This window comes from Carcharodon carcharias, chromosome 5 (genome assembly GCF_017639515.1).
Source record: "Carcharodon carcharias isolate sCarCar2 chromosome 5, sCarCar2.pri, whole genome shotgun sequence".
Lineage (NCBI taxonomy): Eukaryota > Metazoa > Chordata > Chondrichthyes > Lamniformes > Lamnidae > Carcharodon > Carcharodon carcharias.
This window is the reverse complement of record NC_054471.1, coordinates 64438961-64463109: the sequence shown is the minus strand read 5'-3', so window position 1 is coordinate 64463109 and position 24149 is coordinate 64438961. Positions and strand designations below refer to the sequence as shown.

General features: G+C 42.0%; 1 protein-coding gene across 7 annotated transcripts in view; it reads left to right on the top strand.

Annotated features, from left to right (window-relative positions):
• ibtk (inhibitor of Bruton agammaglobulinemia tyrosine kinase) overlaps positions 1-24149 on the top strand; it is a 152190-nt gene that overhangs the window by 53718 nt on the left and 74323 nt on the right. For 6 of the 7 annotated variants that reach the window (XM_041187928.1, XM_041187931.1, XM_041187924.1 and 3 more), the window contains 6 exons: positions 2893-3063; positions 4161-4278; positions 5086-5266; positions 6700-6823; positions 20136-20313; positions 23014-23194. In XM_041187928.1, coding sequence (XP_041043862.1) covers positions 2893-3063; positions 4161-4278; positions 5086-5266; positions 6700-6823; positions 20136-20313; positions 23014-23194 — 953 coding nt within the window. The remainder of the gene's footprint in view (positions 1-2892; positions 3064-4160; positions 4279-5085; positions 5267-6699; positions 6824-20135; positions 20314-23013; positions 23195-24149) is intronic. The other variant, XM_041187927.1, reaches the window with a different exon arrangement.

Below are 24149 nucleotides of genomic sequence, written 5' to 3'. Positions count from 1 at the left end.
TAGCTGCCTCATTTTATCCCATTTTCCAGCACTTGCTCTGTAGTCTTGCAGGCTATAGCATTTCAGATGCAGATCCAGGTACCTTTTTAAATGAGTTGAGTGTATAAACTTCAGCCAGCAACTTAGGCAGTGAATTCCAGATGGCCACCACCCTCTGGGTGAAAAAGTTTTTCCACATGTCTGCACTAATCCTTCTATCAATCACCTTAAATCTATGCCCCTTGGTAAATGACCTCTCAGCTAGGGGAAACAAGTCTACCCTATCTAAGCCCCTCATAATTTTGTGCCACCTCAATTAGGTCACCCCTTAGCTTCCTCTGTTCTAAGGAAAGCAACCCTAGCTTATCCAATCTCTCCTCATACCTGCAATTTTCAAGCCCTGGCAACATTCTTGTAAATCTTCTCAGCACTCTCTCCACAGCAATTATGCCCTTTCTGTAATGTGGCAACCAGAACTCTACACACAATTCCAGCAGTGGCCTAACCAGTGTTTTATACAGTTCCATCATTCCATCCCTGCTTTTGTATTCAATACCTCACCCAATAGAGGAAATCATTCCATATGCTTTCTTGACCACCTTGTCCACCTGCCCTGCCACCTTCAAGGATCTGTGGACATGCACTGCAAGGTGTCTCACTTCCTCAACCCCTCTCAATAGCTTCCAGTTTATTAAGTATTCCTTTGCTATGTTTGCTCTCCCCAAATACATTACCTCTCACTTTTCCTGGATTGAATTCCATTTGCCACTTCTCCACCCACTCAACCAAACCATCAATATTATTCCTGAGTCGACAGCTGTCCTCTTTACTATCAACTGCATTGCCAATTTTTGTGTCATCTGCAAATTTCCCAATCATGCCTTCTACTTTGAAGTCTAAATCATTAATATACACAACAAACAGCAAGGGCCCCAACACTGAGCCCTGTGGAACACAACTGGAAGCTGTTCTCCATTCACAAAAACATCCATCAACCATTACCCTTTGTTTCCTGACACTGAGCCAATTTTGGATCCAACCTGCCATCTTCCCCTGTATCCCATGAGATCTTACTTGCCTGATCAGTCTGCCATGTGGGTGGGACCTTGTCAATGCCTTACTGAAATCCATGTAGACAACACCCACTGCACTACCCTCATCAATCCTCCTTGTTACTTCCTCAAAAAATTCTATTAACTTAGAGGTAAGACACGATCTTTCCCTAACAAAATCATGTAGCCTATCCCTGATAAACCATGCCTTTCTAAGTGACAGTTTATTCTGCGCCTCAGAATTGTTTCCAATAATTTGCCCACCACAGAAGCCAGACTCACTGGCCTATAATTTTCTGGCCTATCCTTTGCACCTTTTTAAATGATGGTACAACATTAATAGACCTCCAATCTTCTGGGACCTTGCCTGTATCTAGCCAGGATTGGAAATTGACCCTCAATTTCGCCTTCGAGATTCTCCCGCTGATTTGACACAGTTTTTCCTCTGAATAGCTGTGTCCAGTGCACTCTTGCCAGCTCACCTCTCAGCTTTGTAAAATTTAGAATTTTTACTCATATTCTATCTTTGTTCTTTTCCATAATGATGCTAAAGCTAACTCTAGTATGGCTACTATCTCCAAAATGGTCCTCCATTGCTACTTTATCCACTTGTCCAGCTTCATTTCCTTAGACTAAATCTGGAATTGCTCCCCCTCTCGTTGAGCTTGTTATGTGTTGGCTAAAAAAGTTCTCTTGAATGCAATTCAAGAATGTTGTGCCCTCTGTGACCTTCACACTGTTCATATCCCAATTGATATTAGGGTAGTTGAAGTCTCCAGTGATTACTGCCCTATTGTTTTTGCACTCGGAAGCCCTGTCTACACATTTGCTCTTCTAGCTCCCTTCCACTCTTTGGGGATCCATAGCAGACTCCTAGTAATGTGGCTGCCCCTTCTTTATTTCTGGGCTCAATCCATATGGCCTCATTTGATGCTTCATTTGGCATATTGCCCCTCCTCACGGCTGTTATTGATTATTTAACCAATAATGCTACACCCCCACCTTTTTTTATCCACTTCCCTATTCTGCCTGGAAACTCTATATCCAGGGAAGCTGAGCTTCCATTTTGTCCCTCAAGTTAAGTTTCATCAATGACCTCTCTTCCACCCCTTCACCGCTAGCTTTAATGTGCCCAAAGGATGCATCCCTGACCTCTGCCTCTTCCTTCTCAACCTGCGGCCACTTTGCAACATCACCAAAAAAACATGGGGTCAGGTTCCACATCTGTGCTGTTGACACAGCTATTTGTCACTTCTAGACTCTGGTACTCTAATTCACTATTGGTCAGCTTCTCATCCTCCACACTGCATAAGCTTCAGCTTTCCTAAAACTTCGCTATCTCTATCCTATATGGCACTATTTTTGTGCATTCTGACCTTCCTGGCCTATGTTGGCTTCCAGCTTCCCAATGCCCAAAATCTTAAATTCTGATCTTATGTTTAAATCCATTCAGAATCTTTCTCTTCCCTATCTCAGTAACTGCCTCAAGTCACATATGCACCTCAGAACCTCTTCCTTCACACCGCCATTAGTGGCTTTGAGCTCTGGAATTTTTCCTCCAACCTTCCTGCCACTCCACCTCCATTTCCCTCTTTAAGACTTTTTGAAAACCCGTCTCTTTGATATCACTTTTGGACACCCCTTCTGATACCATTACCTTTGATTCAGAGCCTATTTTTGACTGATTTTCTTTGAAGCGCCTGAGGCTAGATTTGTACATTTAGGGCACTGTATAAATGTTGAGCTTTTCTGAACCTCATGACTCAGCTACTTGGCAAGACATTGTTGGACAAGATGTGTAGAGATTTCTAATGAGACTTTTTGATTGCACATTTACTATATAACTTTGCTGTTTTGTTAGGTTCCCCGAATGGTGGAAGGTTTAGCCAGCCATCGTTGTTCTCGGATGGCAGCTGCAAAGGACCATACAATTGTTTTGACAGAAGATGGATCCATTTTTACTTTTGGACTGAACACTTACAATCAGCTGGGTATTGCACCTCCACCAGCCAACAGTAGCATACCAAGACAGGTATTTATGGGAAGTCTTTTGGAGATGCATGACAAATGGCCATTTGAGGGGCCGATGTCCTTATAATGAAGCAGTTTTATTTTGAACATTTAATGCAAACTGGAAATTTTAGTGTCACTATCAGCAACTTTTTCAAAAATAGTTGATCTGGGCTAATGAGAATTTTCAGTGAGTATATTTCGTGAAGTTAAGGTTAAACAAAATTGTGGGAAAGTTTCAAATTCTTAAATTTATTGAACAGTCAATTAAAGTTAGGTTTTGCCGTATTTCATAGGGTGGGAATTGAATTTTGGGATTTGGTATCTTCATAACTTCAAAGGACATTTGGATATGTACTTGAAAAGAGATAAAAATGAAGGGCTGTGAGGAAAAAGCAGGTGAGTAGGACTAATTAGGTAACTCTTTGTAAGAGCCAGAACAAACATGGAATAGGCTCGTTCTGTACTGCAAGATTCTATGATTGTATTTTATGAGTGTCGGAGAAGAATTACCAAATAAATGTGACCTTTTGTAGCCACTGAAGTTAAGCAGTTCTCTTTCACGCCATTATATATGAAGATTTGAAGTGGAAATGCCCAGTAAAATTAAATAATATTCTTAGTTGACAGTTCTAATTAGTAGATCCAGAGATTATTTATTACATTTGATTCAGATTTAAGTAATTTTATTAAAAATGTTGCTTTTGAAAGCTAACCAAAACCATCATCCTGAATAATGTGTGGTTTTATTTTTCAAGTTCACTCTCCACCTAATGTTTCCTGAAACTTCTAACTTTCTTAAATTTTTAAAATTAAATTTCATAAACAGAGCTAAATTATGTGAGTGAGCTTAATGGAAGCCTTAAATTAGCTTGGGGTAACCACAACCCAAACTTTATAGCAAGTAAAATCTAAAATTTATTTTGATCTCAATTGCACATGCTGTCGAGAACTTTGTACCAGTGCGCTGTTTGAGTATGATGTACCGTAATGTTAAGAATTTTTGTAAAACCATACATGGAACCTGTTGGTTTGGAATAAATAGAAAAGGAAACGTTTTTTTTTGTTTTTATTTGCTTAATATTTGTGGATCTGTACTTTTTTAACATGTTTATGAAGGTTCAGTCCAAAACCCTTAAAGGAAGAACTGTGATTGGAGTTGCTGTGGGACGATTTCACACTGTTCTGTGGACAAGGGAAGCGCTGTATACCATGGGTCTGAATGGTGGCCAGCTTGGTAAGGTGTAGAAGCTGTTTCAGTTGTAATGCTTGTACTAGTGAATTTGCCATACCCATTTTGCATGTCACTAAAAACCTGCACAAAGCTGTGACATTTTATACACTAATTGTATTTAACAAAAATTTCTTTTCACTTTGCATCATCCTCCACTTTCTATAAATATCAAGTGTGGCCAGTTCCTTATAGCCTAAGTTAAATGTAGGGTAAACCCTCTACATTTTGCTCAGCCTTAGAAGCGCACACTGCTACATTATTTTGATAATTTAACTTTGAACACTTTTTAGGCTGTTTAGTGTATGATTGTATGAGCTTACATGAGATACCTGCAATTGTTTAAAGGGAGTGATTATTATTCTGCCAGTCTGAGCAGGATTTGAACCTTGGTCAGATAGGTGAAAGGACATTGTGCTACGCTATATTTTGTTTACCTCACCTGTAGCCTTTGTTTTAACATTTTGTTATGATTGTTTTGTGTGTGGGTGGCTTACTGGTTTAAAGTCAGTTTAAGTGTACAAATTACATAATTATAATTTTTGACAAATATAGGTGATAAAATTGTTTTTGGCATACTCTGTGCTAAAAAATGTTAAAATATTGGTACACTATTCTTGGAAATCTTCCTCCATTTTTAAAGTTGCAATGATGGTTGTATCCCTCTGCTTTAAATTCAAGATTTTGATCTTGCCTTTCAAATTTTTGGAGATGTCAATATCTGTGTGTTACATTACAGTTTATTCTGAATGTGTGTGAATTTGAGTATTCTGACATGCCAGTATTTAAAATTTATCTGAATTATTGATTCAGGTTACTTAATGGACCCTAATGGGGAGCGATGTGTGCTTGCACCTCGTCAAGTATCAGCTTTGCATCATAAGGATATAGTGATATCTCTAGCAGCAGCAAGTGATGGAGCCACAGTGTGTGTTACGGAAAGAGGAGATGTTTACCTGTTGACAGGCTATCAATGCAAGAAAATTGCTTCCAGGTATTTATTTGTCTTTAACATTTTTTAATTATTAGAGTAGGACTGTTTCAAAGGATAGTAATTGAGAATCTACAGACCTGAATTTACAATACTGTATCTCTGGTGGAATCTCAGTTGCCAGAGCACAGATTGGAGAATCCAACTTGGAAGTTAAGTATGTCCAATTCGTGGTGGTATTTAGTGATACTCTGAACTGTTAACATGTTATTCAAAGCTCCCAAGGACCAGTGTGTCTTAGTTTTGGGGTTTGCATTATATGGATGGTAACTTGTTGATTCCTGGGATGAAGGGGTTAATTTATGAGGAAAGGCTGAGCAGGTTAGGCCTATAAACGTTTAGAAGAATGAGAGCTGATCTTATTGAAGCACATAAGATTCTGAGGGGGCTTGACAGGGTAGATACTGAGAGGATGGTTCCCTTCATGGGAAATCTAGAACTAGGGAGTACAGTTTCAAAATAAGGGGTCTCCCATTTAGGCCTGAGATGAAGAGGAGCTTCTTCTCTTGAGTCATGAATGTTTGCAATTCTCCACCGCAGGGAACAGTGGAGGCTAGACCACGTTCAAGGCTAGGTTAGACAGATTCTTGGTCTACAACGGAGTCAAAGGTTATGAGGGGGACAGGCAGGAAAGTGGAGTTAAGGCCACAATCAGATCAGCCATGATCTTATTGATTGGCAGAGCAGGCTTGAGGGACCAAACAGCCTATTCCCCTTATTTTTTATATTCTCTTGTACCTTGTACTTTGACTACACTTTGATTTATAAAACCAGCATACTTCCTCAGACAACGCACTTGTGATTTGCCTCGTCTTTCTAGAAGGTAACACATTTTTGCATTTAAGGGAGTAGGTTGGGCCTTTATTTATTATTTAATTTGTAGTGAGAATAATAGTGAACTTGTTACTATCAATATTTGGACAATTAGTGAACCAGTTAAAATGTATTGTGCACTGTTTTGATGTTGCAATAGAGATGTACTAGTATTGAAGAAAGTAGAGAGAAGATCAGTAACAGTGATTTCAAGTGGAAGCATAATGACTGAGAGGGAAAAGTTAAATAATTTCAGTTTACATTGTTTAGAGAGTGAGTCCTCCCTGAAGTATATAAGATATTAAGTAGGCTAGAGAATAAATCCAAAACCGGTCCAGAGATAGTGGAGTATAAGTTACTGAAAATATAAATCCGATATTAAAGTTTCTACACATAACGGATGATAAGTGTCTGCAATTACCTGTCAGGGTAGTAAAGGTGCAAACACTGGGAGCATTCAAGATACATCTGGATAGTAGTCTAGTAGAGTTATGGAATTAGATGTAATGCCGTGTAATGTTCTTAGCGTACATTGGATTTTCTCGATTGCTAACCTTTTGTTGTATGTATGATAATTATCTTTCCAGGAGGTGCTGAATTTAATTGTTTTCTTGGATGTGCAGGCAGTTAAACTTGAAGAAAGTTCTTGTTACTGGTGGACACCTGGATCATAAAGTTGACCCTCAGGTACTTAATGAGGGAGGAGGTGAAAATATTTGCATACTTGCCCTGGATGAAGCAGGCAGGGTAAGTGGAGATATTTGCAGTTTTCCTTCACCCCTCTCTCTCCTAATATTATGATGTACCAACGCATGCACTAGGGGTCAGAGGCACAGAGATTTAACTGGTGTTTTTAACTATGTGCTGTGGTGTTGCTAAATGGAGGTCAGTTACATTATAAGTATTGGAAAATTTTGTGTCCCCACTCAGCTACTCTCCTCTGCCTAAAGATGACATAGACAGTCATCTGAAAATTAATTGCTTCTCTTATTTTTTTCAGCTGCAGGCAGTATCTTCTGGTAGGCTGTAATGGAGAGTGTGGGTGAGAAATCGAATATTTAGAAAAAAAACACTACCTCTTACCCCTCCTTATTCAGCTTTATATTCTTATTTAAAAATAGACAAATAGCTGGGGGAGGCGATGGTATAGTGTTATTGTCAGTAGGCTAGGATTCCAGAGACCCAGGGTAATGCTCTGGGAACCTGGGTTCAAATTTCATTGCGGCAGATGGTGAAATTTGAATTCAATAAAAATCTGGAATTAAAAGTCTGATGACCACAAAACCATTGCCGATTGTCGTTAAAAACCCATCTGGTTCACCAATGCCCTTTAGGGAAGGAAATCTGTCGTCCTTACTTGATCTGACCTACATGTGACTCCAGACCCACAGAAATTTGGTTGACTCTTAAATGCCCTCTGAACAAGGACAATTAGGGATGGGAAATAAATGCTGGCGCATGAACAAATTTGTACCTACCTCGAATTTGGGCGGATTTACTTATTGCCACACTTTTATCAGATCCAGCGAGTCAGATGACATTTCTTCAATGTTTAGGTGTAACTGTTTTGTTGTTAAATGCCAACTGCAATACTACTACTATTCTTGCCCAGTTGGATCTACATATAACTGTAAACCACATGGATGACTTTTGATGTCCTTCAAAGTGGCCTAACAAGCCATTCAGTTATACAAACAAATTGCTTCAGAGGTTCCAACACTGTCTTAGGGTAGCTAGTGATGAGCAATAAATGCAGCCTTGCCAGTCATCCATGGAACAAATAAAACAATGAAATGGTTACATCCCCCTCTTCTCATAATAGCTGAAGAAGAGGTGACAGTGAGGCAGAGATGTAACTATAATTTGAAGTACCGATTATTGTGGAAGGCAAAGGGTTGGGAAATATTAGTACCACGAACAGTCAGCCATGACTGGACATAATAAGATTGGTGTGACATTTTTAAAAAAAAACTTTAAAAAATTTATAACATTGTTTCTGTGATCTGATTTCTTTGCATATTGAACTAATGCAACTTAAAGGAATAAACTACCTTGTGTCTATGGTTATGTGACTGGGGAAAAAGGGAATGATCACTAACAAACTCAGGGTGGTGATAAAGTTCTTTGATTAGTTTAAAGTATCCTTTTTCTAAATAGAACCTGTTGTCAACAATAGCACTAATTGGCACGGAAGTAGAAAGTACGGTATGTGACATCTGCTTTTGGCTATAGTGTAAAATGATACCCTTAAATATTTGTAGAATATGAATCCTTATTAAATGTTAATTGTTGCTGATAAGTCATTTACAATATAGAAATATGAAAAATCACATTTTGTCAATGAAGTGTTCTCTGCCAATGCTTTTACAGTTTGAATATCAAGTCATTCAGCATTTACAAAATTGATTAGAAAGACCTTTTATTTTGACCTTTAGCCTGAAGTTTGTTCAGTCATGTACACCCAGGATTGAAGTGTAGTGTTATGTGTGCCATCTACTGGCCTTAGCATAGGTGGCAGTTGTTTGTTTTGTTTGAAATAGGGTATTGTTATGAACAAAAATGATTTTATTCCTCAAACTTTAGCCAGAGTGGTAGGATGTAGGTTGATGCTCAGGATCCATTCATCCTTTTGAGCTCTTGCTGTTGGCTTTGGCGATGATGTCTGGAGCAGTGGTAGGTGGAACTAGGCATAGATTTAGTCAGAAATTAGAAAATTGCTGATCATGGTTCACCTTTTTTTGGCCATTGTGACAGAATTTCATCCTGCGACAAACTGGAATGCCTTTGCAATATATAATTATTGGAATCTAAATTGCCTTATCTTAGATGAAGTCTTTTGTTTAGGTATTGGGAGAGAAGTTGCCTTAGTGCCAGTACACAAAACACTATGGTGATAACTGCGCTTTTAGGGTACAGCAGTCTGGCTTAGCTAGTTCTATGTAAAGACGTTGTTGCCTGTATCTAGATTTTGTTAAAAAGAATGTTGTTTTCAAAATGCTGGTGCATGTGTGTTTATAGACATGGGGAGAAATTTGTCTTCAATGTCTGAACTGTGAAAGGCCATTTAATTCAGATTTTGGTCATTGAAATTTATATTTACCCTGAATGTATGTTATAGATGCCATCTACTGGCTTTAGCATAGCTTATCATTTTATCAGGGAGTTATTGGTTTTCATATGTCATCTAAATGTCAATACTTAATGCAAATTCTCCACTGAAGAGCATGATTAAGTGTGATGTGATGGACCAGGAGGGCCATTATGCATTTAGTGATGTTCAATGAACAGTGCAGGAGGGCATGCCAGGGGCAGCACCTGTCATACCTAAAAATGAGGTGTCAAACTGGTGAAGCTACAACAGGACTACTTGCGTACAAAAGAGTATAAGCAACAAGTGATAGTCAGAGTTAAGTGATTCCGCAACTAACAGATAAGATCTAAGCCCTGCAGCCCTGCCACATCGAGTCATGAATGGTGGTAAACAACGAACAGGAGGAGGCGGCTCCACAAATACCCCCATCCTCAATAATGGGGAGCCCATCACATCAGTGCAAAAGAAATCAAAACCAGCTGCAGCCATAAGTGTCGAGTGGATGATCCATCTCAGCCTCCTCTGGAGGTCCTCAGCATCACCGATACCAGTCTTAGGCATTCGATTCACTCCATGTGATATCACGAAACGGCTGAAGGCACTGGGCCCTGACGATATTCCGGCAATATTACTAACGACTTGTCCTCCAGAAGCTGCCGCACTCCTAGCCAAGCTGATCCAGTACAGCTACAATACTGGCATCTACCCAGCAATCTGGAAAATTGCCCTGGTATGTCCTGTGCACAAAAAGCAGGACAAATTCAGCCCAGACAATTGCTGCCCCGTTGGTCTACTTTCAATCATCAGTAAGGTGATAGAAGGGGTCATCAACAGTGCTATCAAGCGGCACTTGCTTAGCAATAACCTGCTCACTAATGTTCAGTTTGGGTTCTGCCAGGGCCACTCAACACCTGACCTCATTACAGCCTTGGTTCAAACATATGCAAAAGAGCTGAATTCCCAAGGTGAGGTGAGAGTGACTGACCTTGACATCAAGCCAGCATTTGACCGAGCGTGGCATCAATGAGCCCTAGCAAAACTGGAGTCAATGGGAATCATGGGGAACTCTCTGCTGGTTGGCGTCATACCCGGTAGTGATTGTTGGGTGTTAATCATCTCAGTTCCAGGACATCACTGCAGGAGTTCCTCAGGGTAGTGTCTCTGCTCAATCATCTTTAGCTTCATCAGTGACCTTCCTTCCATCATAAGGTGCGAAGTGGGAATGTTCGCTGATGATTGCATAATGTTCAGCACCATTCGCGACTCCTCATACCGAAGCAGTCCATGTCCAAATGCAGCAAGACCTGGACAATATCCAGGCTTGGGCTAACAAGTGGCAAATAACATTTGCGCCCCACAATTTGTGCCAAGCAATGACCATCTCCAACAAGAGAAAGCCATTGCCCCATGACATTCAATGGCAATACCATAGCTGAATCCCTCACTATCATCACCCTGGGGTTTACCGTTGACCAGAAACTGAACTGGACTAGTTATCTAAATACTGTGGCTACAAGAGGAGGTCAGAGGCTAGGAATCCTGCAGTGAACTCATCACCCGACTCCCTAAAGCCTATCCACCCTCAACAAGGCACAAGGCAAGAATGTGATTGAATACTCTCCACTTGCCTGGATGAGTGCAACTCCAACACCATCCAGGACAAAGCAGCCAGCTTGATTAGCACTCTATCCACAAACATTGACTCCATCCACCACAGATGCACAGTGGCAGCAGTGTGAAACATCTAAAAGATACATTGCAGGAACTCACCAAGGCTTCTTAGACAGTATTTTCCAAACCCACGATCTGAAAGCACAGGGGCAGCAGAAACTTGGGGGTGGGAACACCAAAACCTGTTCCCCTCCAAGCCACTCATCATCCTGACTAATATATCGCTGTTCGTTCACTGTCACTGGGGCAAAATCCTGGAACTCCCTTAAAACACTGCGGGTGTGCTTGCACCACATGGGCTGGAGCAGTTTAGGATGGCAGCTCCCCACCACCACCTCAAGGGCTGTTAGGGATAGGCATTGAATGCTGGCCTAACCAGTGACGCCCACATCCCATAAATAAATAAAACCAATGTTGTATCAATGATTCAATTAAGGTTTCTTGCAACTGTATCACTATTGTGTAACTTGGGCATTGTGCCACTTGCTATGTCATTTCTGCTATTCTGTAATTAGCTTGTATGTAAATGACAACAGTTTAAATTAATATATTGTATTTTAACATAGTAAATGATCCAAAGTGCTTCGCTAGATTGATTAGGGTGGAATGCAATAAGGGATTTACTGGAGACGACAGCATCAGAGTTGGAGGGTGTGATTGAGATTGTTAGCTACAGAAGTGTTGAGGAGAATGGATGGCCAAAGGCTATATGTTTGTCTCTCTTTAATCTGCAAATTCCATTGTTCTACGTGTCTTTGCAAATTTACTTTTCCCATAATATGAAAATCTTTCATGTTGCCAATATGGTCAATTCCTTCGGGAACAATAAACATACTGCTTGGCCTTGCTTTTCTTGTTAGTTGTAAACATCCTATCATCCCTTTGAAATCTAAACAACACGTTCACTTATCTGAAAATGATAATTTCCTTCACACCCTACATGCTGCCCTCATCCGTGTTTACTCATCAGCATTTCAAATGCCTTTTACACCGAACTACTTCTGATGATTTCAATCTTGCAATCTCTGACTCCAATTCAATTAAGTCACACACAGCCATACACACACTCAGTCGTAAACCTACTTTAGAATAAACCACAATAATATTATGAAAAAAATATGATAGTTTCATGACACCAACTGATCAGAGTAAAATTACATAGCCCTATCATATATAACTGAGAATTCGGGCAGCTAACTGGAGGGTAAAGCTCGATCAACATTCCCACTCTAAATTATGGTGGAACCCAGCGCACACCTCTGTGAATTGTGACAAGTGAACATGGGGTGGGGGGGAATGGGGGGGCAAAACATGTGAGCTTATGATGGGTATGGAAAATGAATGCAGGAAAGTTCTTTAGATACATGATTCTATGCATAGATGGCATAATTTAAAGTTAGTGTGTCAAAGGAAAATAGAAACATTGGCAATATTTTATTTCGAAAGAGGCAGATGGGCTCCTTGCACCACTGCGACATTTCCGGTTTCCAAAGCTACTCAGCCCTCCAGCTCTTATCCATGTCTTTGTTACTTCCAGACTGGACTAATCCAGCACTCTCCCATCCTTCATGCTCTGTAAACTTTAGCTCATCCAAAGCTCTAATATTTGAATCTTATCCCATATGCGTTCCCACTCATCCATCAGTACTGTCCTTGCTGGTCTGCACTGGCTCCCAGCACTCTCAAGTGCATTTGATTTAAAATTTTCACTCTTCTGTTTTAGATCCCTTCATTACTTTACCCTTCTCTATCTCTAAACTGTCCCACCTCTGTTATCCCTACCACCCTCCTGCACCCTCTCCTCAACCGCCCCCCCCCAACTCAAATGCTATATTCCTGACTCTGGATTCTTCTGTATGCCTCCCAGCATAGGTGGCCATGCCTTCAGCTGCCTAGGCCCCTTGTTCTGGAATAATAATCCTAGACTCCTTTGCTTCTCGACCCCTGTCTCCTCAAAACCAATCTTGTCATCCTTCCTATTATTTTGTCCTTTGGTTCAACCTCCATTTTTAACTTGTGAAGTGTTTTTGGATATTTTTTCAAATTAAAGGTACTATCTAAATATACAATGATAATGATGATGGAATTGTGGCACTGGCTAGCAGCTGGTGGTTGAATAGAAAACTATGGCAAGTTTTCCCTTAGGTACTGGATGAATTCATGTCATTAAAAACGATACAAGACTGTTGCTTCTCAACTTAGACAAGAAACCAAATGGGAGATTTGGAAGGGTAGGTTAGACAGACCAATGTTTTCTTCCCAAAGCATCTAACCACATTATATTCTCAATGCTTTGCAGTATTGTTGCAATCATAATGTAAATACACAAAGATAAAATGGTCCTGCAGTGCTGTGGTAGAGTCAGAAAGCATTCGTCTATGAAACTTGCCGCTCTTCGTGTTCCCTTCCTCAAATCCATGTGGAGGGTGAGAGCCAAGAGGCAGAAGGGAAAGTTTTTGTTTTTAGTGCTTGAGCATAAAGCATTACCTGGAGAGACTAAGAGGAAAATTGATCAGTGCTGATCACATGCCTAAAATGGGGCCTATCCATATAAACTAATGAACAGAAATTTGACTTGACTCATTTTAAGTGCAGTGTGGATCATGGACCTACAAACACAAATAGCCATGTGGGGATATGATTTTGTTGCAATAATGGAAACGTGGCTTAAAAATGGTGAAGACTGGACTTTTAATATTCAAGGATACAAGGATTTCAGAAAAGATAGGAAGAAATAAAGAGGGTGGAGTGGTGATACTGATTAGGGAAGATATTGTGTTGGAAAGAGGATGCTCTGGAAACAGGATGTCTTTGTAGGGGTATGGGCAGAATCCATTTGTCTAGAATATGACCACTATTACAGGTATTCTGAAGGCCTCCAAATACTGAGAGCTGTCTCCTTCTATGCTGTTAACCATTCAGTAACTCTATTCTATGACCTGGAACTTGCTGCCTACAAGGGGAATAGAAGCAGGGACTTTCAATGAATTGAAAAGAAAATTGGATATGTACTATAGAGGGAATTAAACTTGCAGGTCTGTGGGGGAATGGGATTGACTGGATTGCTCTACAGAGCCAGCATCGACCTGATGTACCAAATGGCTATTATGCCTCTGTGACCTAATTTTCCTCTCTGTCCTGGTCAGGTGATGCTTTATGCCCAGCTGAAGATGAAATAATCCCAATGACTGTTATAGTTTCCTGCTACAAATTAAGTGGGTTTATAATCTTTATACCACACAATTACCCATTCCAACTTGTCTGTGACCTAAAACAAAAACAGAATTACCTGGAAAAACTCAGCAGGTCTGACAGCATTGGCGGAGAAGAAAAAGAGTTGACGTTTCGAGTCCTCATGACCCTTCCACAGAACTGAGTGAATATAAGGAGAGGGGTGAAATATAAGCTGGTTTAAGGTGGGGTGAGGGGGTGGGGTGGGGGGGGTGTGGGGCGGGGTTGGTGTGTTTGTAGGGACAAGCAAACAGTGATAGGAGCTGATAATCAAAAGATGTCACAGGCAAAAGAACACAGGTGTTGAAGGTGGTGATATTATCTAAACGAATGTGTTAATTAAGAATGGATGGTAGGGCACTCAAGGTACAGCTCTAGTGGGGGTGGGGTGGAAAGACTAGCAGGGCATAAAAGATTTAAAAATAATGGAAATAGGTGGGAAAAGAAAAATCTATATAAATTATTGGAAAAAAGGGAGGGGGAAGAAACAGAAAGGGGGTGGAAATGGAGGAGGGAGTTGAAGATCTAAAGTTGTTGAATTCAATATTCAGTCCGGAAGGCTGTAAAGTGCCTAGTCGGAAGATGAGGTGCTGTTCCTCCAGTTCTCACATGAAATGTCAACTCTTTTCTTCTCCGCCGATGCTGCCAGACCTGCTGAGTTTTTCCAGGTAATTCTGTTTTTGTTTTGAATTTCCAGCATCCGCAGTTTTTTGTTTTTGTCTGTGACCCATCCTGATGAATGTATAACCTAATTTTTTTTTTTGAGTGCAGTCTAAAGGAATACCCTAACATTGTTTGCTGAAATTCTCAAAACAATTTTCAACTTATTTTCTGGAAACATGAGAAATTTCTAAGATATAGTGCAGTATTTTGTAATGTTGGTGGGAATTAATTAATCAAGGCCAACCTAAAGAGCAGACAACAGTTACAAATATTATGTTCTGGGACTGTATCTTTAACTTAAGGTAAAACGGAGGAATGAAGGGGGTCATGTAACCTGTTCTGGTTTCTGCCTGACAGCAAGCTTAAGTGGCTTGACTGCTGTGGGACAAGCGAGGCCCAGGTCCAGAGACTTGCTGAGAAGATGCAAGATGTTCACACCTATAGATAGTGGTAAGAGTAATTGTGCTGACTGTGCTGGACTGTTAGCTCCAAGTCACACAGGGAAGTGTTAGGAATGTTAGACTTTATAAATGGTTAGACTTCAAACTGTAAGTTTAATTCCAAGATAGAATGGAGTTAAGTGCCTAAGAGAAAACTCATTAGCATTTCTACCTGAATACAAGGCCCATGTGATTCGCATTTTCTTGGAGATGAGCTTTGAGATGCAAAAGCCTATTGAAAACCACTGTAGTATCAGGTCACAAGGTTTCCTAAGATATTACCGAACCTCTCAGACACAAGTCAGTCTACAAGAATCTGAGAGAGGTGAGATTGAGGCACCTGGTCTTGCACCTGAAGTAGAGAAAATACCGACCTTATTGTTCATCTCACAGAACACAAGTGGGAGCTTGCCCACAGATTGAAGAGACCAAGATTGTGATTTTGTAAAGGAGGCTTGAAGATTTGCCTAGCTTGGGCTAGAGGAGAAGAATCTCCTTCACAGTGAAAGTCATTTCTGGCATTAGAAGTTATCCAGCTGGGAAAGAAAACAAACAGACCATCAGGAATAGAGAATAGCTTTGGACTGGTTCTGGGAGAATAAAGGGCCCATTTAAGGGACAGCATGAAGTATAACCATGGTGGGGGATTTTCGGTCTTTTAAAAAGTTAAATGGGGAAACTTCTCTGTAGTTTAAAGTATAAGTTTTCTCTTTAGTGTTTAGTGAATGTTGCTTTTCGTTTTTTTGACAGTAAAAGCCTTAACTTGGAACCTTGTCATGTGATCTTTTCGGTCACTGGAAATTCAAATATCTTTTTAAGTTATTTGTCTATACAAGAATCATAACTATTATTAAAGGCTGAAGCCAAAGGAATTGCAGAACCTCGGGACTTATGGGTGGGGTGGAAATCACTTAACTCATCAATATAAGCAAATGGGAAATTAACAAGAGCACAGATCACCTATTGAGCTGAGCTCTCTGCAGTTGAAGTGAGACCCATTGTCAGCCAGAAGTTAATAGAAGTTACAAATGGAGCTGAACACTCAAAGTAGCAGCAATCAACACCCCTCTGACTTTATAACGAGTGGAAAGTCATTGAAGCAGCTGAAGATGTTGGCTGGAATTTTCCGTGCCAGCTGGCATCGGGCATGTTCGGTAGTGTGAGCAGACAGTGGCGTGATTGGTTTAACGACCAGTTTCCGATCGTCCCCTCAGCCCGCTGATGGCGAGCCGTGTTCTTTGCCATCAGACATCGGGAACCTCATTGCAATATATCAGCATGTCATTATTAGGCCTGCCTACTGGAATTGGTCCTCCCCTGCCCCCCAGCTAGATCGTCCGCCCACGTTGGCGAGCAAACATACCAGTGTAGAACACGTCTTGACAAGTGTGGCGTGCAGATGTCGGGACTTACCTGCCAGGGCTTTGCTCACATCGTGGGCATCCGAGGAGTAGAAGGTGCTGGAGCCCACCATCGATGTCCTTCATCCTCCGGACACCCTCCCCTCTCCATACTCCTTCCTCACCAAAACCCATGCTGGGTGGATTTTCATAGACATGGCTCTGCTGTGAAGCAGCTCAAGGAAGTTGGAAAGTCACCGTTGATGCTCACAATGGATGATGGTCAAGGGGGTGGAAGAGGAAGGTCTAGAATCGACTGGGAGAGGAAGAGGTTTCAGGGGGTAAGGTTGGGAGTGGGGGAGTGAAGGTGTTGGGAAGGGGGAGAAAGGTGGTGTCGGATGGGCGTTGTTGGGAGGGAGAGAAAGGTGGTGTCGGATGGGCGTTGTTGGCAGGGGGAGAAAGGTGGTGTCGGATGGGCGTTGTTGGCAGGGGGAGAAAGGTGGTGTCGGATGGGCGTTATTGGGAGGGGAAGAAAGGTGGTGTCGGGGGGGTGTTTTTGGGAGGGGGAGAAAAAATGGGGTGAGGTTGGGAGAGAGGGAATGAAGGTGTCGGGGGATTGGGAGGGGGAATGAAGATGTCAGGGGAGGTGGCGGGGCAGGAGGGGGTAACGAGGGAGGAGATAGCAACTGGGGAGGTAGGTGTAAGGAGGGGGTGGAAGATGCAGGGGAAGGAGTGGGGAGGGTGTCTGGGAGGGAGTAAGGGGTGTGGAGAGCGGACGGAGTCTGGCATGGGTTTTGGTGAGGAAGGTGTATGGAGAGGGGAGGGTGTCCGGGTGTTGACAAAGGGGTGTGGAGAGGGAGGGTGTCTGGAGGATGAAGGAAGGGTGGGTGTGGAGAGGGGAGGGTGTCCGGGCAGTGAGGAGGGGGTCCAGAGAGGGGAGGGTGCCTGGAGGGTGAGGAAGGGGTGAACGTTCAATGGAGGGATTTGACGGCCTCCTGGGATGCAAGCTGAGGTTGGACATAGAATGAGGGAATGATGGGAGGTAGGTGGGAGGGTGAGTGTTCAATGGCAGTGATAGAAGAGGTGGCAAGGGTTGTTGATGGATGGGAGGCAGACACGGACCCTGGGGGCGAGAACGAGGAGATTGGGGAAGAGAATGTGGATGGGGGTAGGATTTTTGGGCAGGAAGGGAACGTGCATGCTCACCTGGATACCCCTGAAGGAAAAGGATTGGGGCTGGCAGGTAACGGAGGGGAGGTGGAATGTGATTTTGGGGGTGTCAACTGTGATTGGGGGAAAGGAAATGGGTGACTATGGGAACGTAAAGGACAGAGAGTGAAAGTGAAACTAAATTAGCACCATGTTGTCCAAATCGAAAGTGAAACGAGAGTTGTGGTGGGCAAGATCATGTGCTGCATGGGAATGTGATCAGTGGATGGGTGGAAATGCATGTCAGTCAGATGGACAGTTAAAAACGAACCCCAGCAGCCAGCATTCAAAATGCTCAGGGCATTGAGGTGAGTGTGAAACCTGAAGGATCCACGTGCAAGGGAGAGTGCTTGCACGAGACTCCAAAATACCCTGCCACACAAACACTTGTCCCTCCGGAATCGCTCGTGGGCCAGTTGCTCCTCTGTGGTGACAGATCTTCCAGGCTGCTTATTCCCACCTCTTCACTGGAGGAGGCATCCTCTTGGCTGCAGATGAGCAAGTGGATGGAGCTGAGGGAATGGCTGAGTGTGTCGGTCCCTTGGCAGAGCTCCCTGTGAACCAAAGTAGAAATGAGTCGTGCATAGCAGCAGAGTCAAAAGTGGGAGAGAGAGCACTCAGTTGTGTCAAGGGAGAGATGATGTGGTGCAGGATCCAAGGCTGGTTGGTCACGCCGCTGCCCACCCTGAAGCTAGAGCAGGGGTAGAGGACATCGTGGTGGGCCTCCACGACATCCAGAAGGTGTTCCAGTGATGTGTCGCTAAATATGGAGGCTGCAGTCATCTTGCCTTTTGTAGACATCCTCCCTGCAGTAGTTTTAGCCTGGAAGCACTGAGATGCGCGTACACGGCTACAATTTTAATATGGTGCCCTGCATGATGAAGTGGTGAGGAGATAACAGGCGAATGGGAACCCATCTGCCATGGAAACGGCGTGTTTCCCGGGAATGTATAAATAACGTGGCAGGTTTGGGACGATACGACGTGAAACCCTGCCATCACGGCCTGCAGGTAAAATGTCATTGGGTCTAGATGCACTGGTGCAGAGGATATCTTACCATAGGAATTGATTGACACAGAGAAAATTACACCCTTTAAAGGAGAATTGGGTACATATTTGAAATGGCTACAGATATTAAGAAAGAACAGGGCAATCGGATTAGGTTTTAGAATGCTGTAGCAAAAGACCAACAGAGCCAAGATAGGCCATATGTCTTGCTTTGGTATTGTAACCATCTAAGGTTCTAGTCAGTAATCACGCAGAAAATGGGACGGGAGCTTTATTTTCAGCACCTTTCTGGAAAAAGAAACCTGGTCTTTATCTCTGATTTTTATCAAGGGAGTGGATTTTTGGGCGGGAGCTGTCTAACTATTCATTTTTTTTCTGCAAGTACTTAAGGAAAATGGGTTTCTTTCAGCTTCTACAATATCTCTGTCAGTTTCAAGGACCCTGTTACAGGACACCTTATCTCCCCAGTTCCCTTGCCATATTGTGCATAATAGTCTGATGAAAAGCGGAAAAAGGTTGGAATTCAAGCGTCAAGTTTATGGCCAGGATTTTACAGCCAGCGTGTGGGGATAGGCCCTACGCGCGATGATGTTGGGCGTGCATCCCAACGTCATTGCGTTGTTTTGCAATGTTTCATTCGGCAAGCATGCACCGGAGTCGGCTGTGTACCAGCCGATAATTGATTAGTCTATTAAGGCCATTAACGAAGTAATTAATATCAAGTTTACACTGCCCGTCCAACCTTAATGATTGGCGGGCAGGCGAAAAGGCCAGGCGGCCTTTTACGTTTTTAGGAAACATCACCCATGAGCGGGATGAGGTTTCCTAAAGCTTTTACGAAATAAATAATAAGGTTTTTCTGAAAAATAAAAACAGTTCCCATCTCATGTGACACAGTCACATGAGGGGACATGTTTAATTATATTTTAATTACATTCATTAATTTTTTTCAAAAGCGCTTTAATCTCCCTGAGGCACGGAGCTGCCTCACGGAGATTGAAGCATTTTTCGTGCGCTTGCGCAAAAGAGCGCTAGACCCAACTCTTTCCCCTGCCCCCCCCACCCCGGCCCGCACAGGTAGCGCAGCGCTATTGCTTGCATATTACGCTGGGCGGGCCTTAATTGGCACACCTTCATAAAATGGCAGTGTGGAGCCCATCGCAGGCAGCAGTCGGCTCTGAGACTGCTCCCGCTGAGCCCGCCTGACACAGGAAAAATTCAGGCCTATGGATCTTGTGTTGCAGAAGTACTCAAACCCCAAGTATCAAGTAATGATTTCGTGTTTTTACAGTTGTCATTTTGCTCATTGTCTTTGTTCAGAAATTAATTATTTTCTTAGGAAAAACACCCTCCATTTATTTTACTTATGGGCAGTTATTTAATTCAATTTCTCTCTTCGCCATCAGGTGTTTTGTTGGCGATCTTCAAGCTGCTTCATTAAACAGTGTCGTTGGGCCTATGGGCGACAGGTCTTCATGTCGGACATTGCCCTGAGCAAGAATGAAATGATTTTTGTAACACAAGATGGAGATGGGTTTACAGGGCATTGGACTGGAGCAGAAAAGACAAATTCAGAAAAGAAAGGTAAACATTTCAGTCTTGTTGCTCTTCTTGTAATTAATTTCTTTAAATGGATTAAAATTAAATGTTACAGTATAACATTAGTCAAAGGTTATGTCTATCTAGCTTAGAGCTTGATAGCTTCATAAGTTCATTTGATTAAGACATAGGGCTGGATTTTGCCAATTGAGGCCATTGACAAGATAATTAAAACAATTAAAGGTCCTGCCCTTCCAACTATAAGGTTGGTGGGCACGCCAGGAGCCCCGGCGGGCTTCTGAAAAAACATGACCTCATCCACTGGTGGGATGGGGTTTCATGTAGGGTTTAGAAAAGTTTATTAAAGTTTCAGTGAAATTTATTAACCTGTCCCATCTCATGTGACATTGTCACATGTGGAGAACATGTTAAGGTTTTTATTATTTTTCTATTTTTATAAGTTTTTATACAACTGTCAGCGATCTCTCTGAGGCAGCACTTAGCTTCAGGAAGATGTGCGCTCTTTCGTGCGCATGAGCGAAAGAGTGCGCGTTCGCATTTGGGGAATCCCCCGCCCGCACAGGAAACGCATAGCGCTTCCCGCTGGACGTCAGGCTGGGCGGGCCTTAATTGGCCTGCCCAGGTAAAATGGTTGAGGAGCCCACTTCTCCGGCGGGGATCGGCTCCCTGCCCGCCGGAGATTGGGTCGGGCCCGACAGGCAGAAAATTCTGCCCATAGTGTTTTTTTAAACATACAAAAAAGATGGTGTCTGTCTAACTGGTTATCATTAAGCACATGTGATCTCGGCTCTGCCTGAAAAATTTAAATACAGGTACTTCAAGTCTTAGAATAGATGGTAGTCTATGGGTTATCTGTTTTGATGCTTCACCTCCCTAAAATGAATGCCTTCTCTTCTCTTCTATCACTTAGTATTTGAAGCAGAGGGATTTAAAAGCTGGATTTCATTTTTGTGAAAAGGCTAAATCAGCCTATCAAAAGACCTGAATGCAAGGACTTCATAGACATAACTGCTTATCAGAGGTTCAAGCACAAGCTGCTCATGAATTTTCATGTATTAATTTTAATGACCCGATTATTAAGCACACTTTGTGCTTGTTTTATTTGATGGGCTGTGGGTGTCGCTGGCTAGGCCAGCATTTATCGCCCATCCCTAATTGTCCTTAAAAAGGTGGTGGTGAGCTGCTATCTTGAACCGCTGCAGACTGTGTTGTAGGAACATCCACAGATGTTGGGATGGGAGTTCCAGGCTTTTGATCCAGCAACAGTGACGGAACGGTAATCTAGTTCCAAGTTAGGATGGTGTGTGACTTGGAGGGGAACTTGCAGGTTATGGTGCTCCCATGCATCAGCTACCCTTGTCCTTTTAGATGATAGAGGTTGCAGGTTTGGAAGGTGCTGTCGAAGGAGCCTTAGTGAGTTGCTGCAGTGCATATTGTAGATGGTACACACTGCTGCCACTGTGCATTGGTGGTGGAGGGAGTGAATGTTGAAGATGGTGGATGGGGTGCCAGTCGAGTAGGGTGGGAGGGGCGGGGCCAGGGGAATACCAAAATCTAAGCCAAAGTCCTAGAGAATGGGGAATCAACCCTTTCATTAGTTCTAAAGCAAAATACTGCAGATGCTGGAAATCTGAATTAAAAGCAAACAATGCTGGTAAAACAGTAGGTCAGGCAGCATTTGTGGAGAGGAACAGAGTTAATGTTTCGAGTCGAGATGACCTTTCATTGATTCACCCAGTCAGTAACTATGCAGACAGTTCCAAAAAAAACTTTTGCACCCAGTTCCCAACTCCTTTATGATGGGTTAGGTAGCACTCAAAATGAAGAAATGGGTAGTAATTTTTTTAACTACTTAATACTGAAACTGCTTTATTTGGGACTACTTAAAACAGGGTATAGCTGTATCAATCATGTGCATGAGGATAGCAAAATTAAATTGAGGCTCTACTGTTTTAAATGCTAAACTTTGATTGTGGTTTTCACTTGCAGGTTTTTATAAATTTTGTCAATGATGGGTGGTAATACTTGTTTTCCTTGTTTTTAGCTAATAGTAGGAATTATTGAAAAACGATTGGTTGATTTACTATTGATCTCTCATCTGGTTTCCCTATTTGAAATTTCCTCTTTTGGAAGTTGATATCAGCCTGCCACTGGATTGTTTCAGTAATAAAATCAAAAGATGTTGAAAAAACTCAGCAGGTCTGGCAGCATCTGTGGAGAGAGAAACAAAATTAATGTTTAGGGAAATCGGTAAATGTTAACTCTGTTCCCCTCTCCACAGATGCTGCCAGACCTGCTGAGTTTTTACGGCATTTTTTTGTTTTTAATTTTGGATTTAAGCATCTGCAGTATTTTGCTTCCATCTTGGGGTTGTTTCAGTACTTGGGTTACTACTTTCTATTCTTGGTAGGAAAGGATTCTGTTTATAAAATTGTAATGGGAGTAACTTGTAAGAATAAAATCATCGTCGTCCTTTTTTAAAAACAAAATGCCTCTCATGCATTTGAACTGGTTACGCACCAAAAGAAATAGTTGTTGCTGTGACTTTGTAAAAGTTGCATAATGCACATCTCAAATATGTAAACACTATTAATTTTTCTGTCCGAGTGGAATTTGTATAATACCTGAATTTTCCCCAAGTAAACCTGACTCTGGTTTGAAACTAGACTCTCATTTGGCAAGGAAGTATGTTATTGCTTGAACTGGTTTTCCTGTTTTTATTAGAGGAATTTTCCAACATTCTGCAAAGTTCTTTGGACCAGTTTGTTAACACAGCAGGAATGAGCAACAACTTGTATGAAAGGATTAAGCTTGAAAAGCTTCCTTGTGTTCATCGTGCCGTTTCTGTTACCATGGATTTGAATGGGCGCAACTTTGCTATTTTACAATCTGACCCGAAAACTAGGTAAGTGTTTTAGTTTGTGCCAGATAACTGTAGATGAACAACATTCACAGGGAGGATAAACAAAATAGAAGGAAATCCTCTTAACTGTGTCCATTAGAATGTGAAAATTCTAATTACTAACTCTTAACATAGCTGGTGATAATGAAGTACGATAATAGTTGGCTTCAAAATTCAACTTATTCTCAAAATTACATGTGATGTACTCTCTCTTAAATAGCATATAAGAATAAGCTGTGACAGGGAATCATATTACTACTATGCTACGATGTCTCTATTCATTCTTTCAGGTGAGATGTTAAACCAAGGCCCTGTCTGCCATCAGTTGATCATAAAATATCCCATGCCACTATTTGTGTTCTTCCTGGTATCCTGAACAGCATTTATACCTTAACCAACATGACTAAAACAGTTATCTGGTTATTATCACATTGCTATTTGTGGGAGCTCAGTCAGTAAATTGGCGGCTACGTTTCCTACATTGCAGCAGTGCCTGCTTAATAAAAGTTGGCTATAAAACATTTTAGGATGTTCTGAGGTCATGAAAGGTCATGATACGAACATATGAACAAGGAGCCGCTGGCCATTCGGCCCCTCGAGTCTGCTGCTGCATTTAAAAAGATCACGGCTGAGCTGATAGTAACCTCAAACCTGTATCCCGCCTACTGCCGATAACCTATCACTGCCTTGCTTACCAAGAACCTGTTCACCTCTACCTTAAAAATATTCAAAGGCTGTGCTTCCACTGTCTTTTGAAGAAGAAAGTTCCGAAGACTTACAACCCTCGGAGAAAAAATTTTGCCTCATCTCCGTTTTAAATGGGCGACCCTTATTTTTAGAGTGACTCCTGATCCTAGATTCCCTCAGAAGAGGAAACATCCTCTCCACACCCACCCTGTTAAGCCCCCTCAGGATCTTATATGTTTTAATCAAGTCGCCTCTTACTCTTCTAAACTCC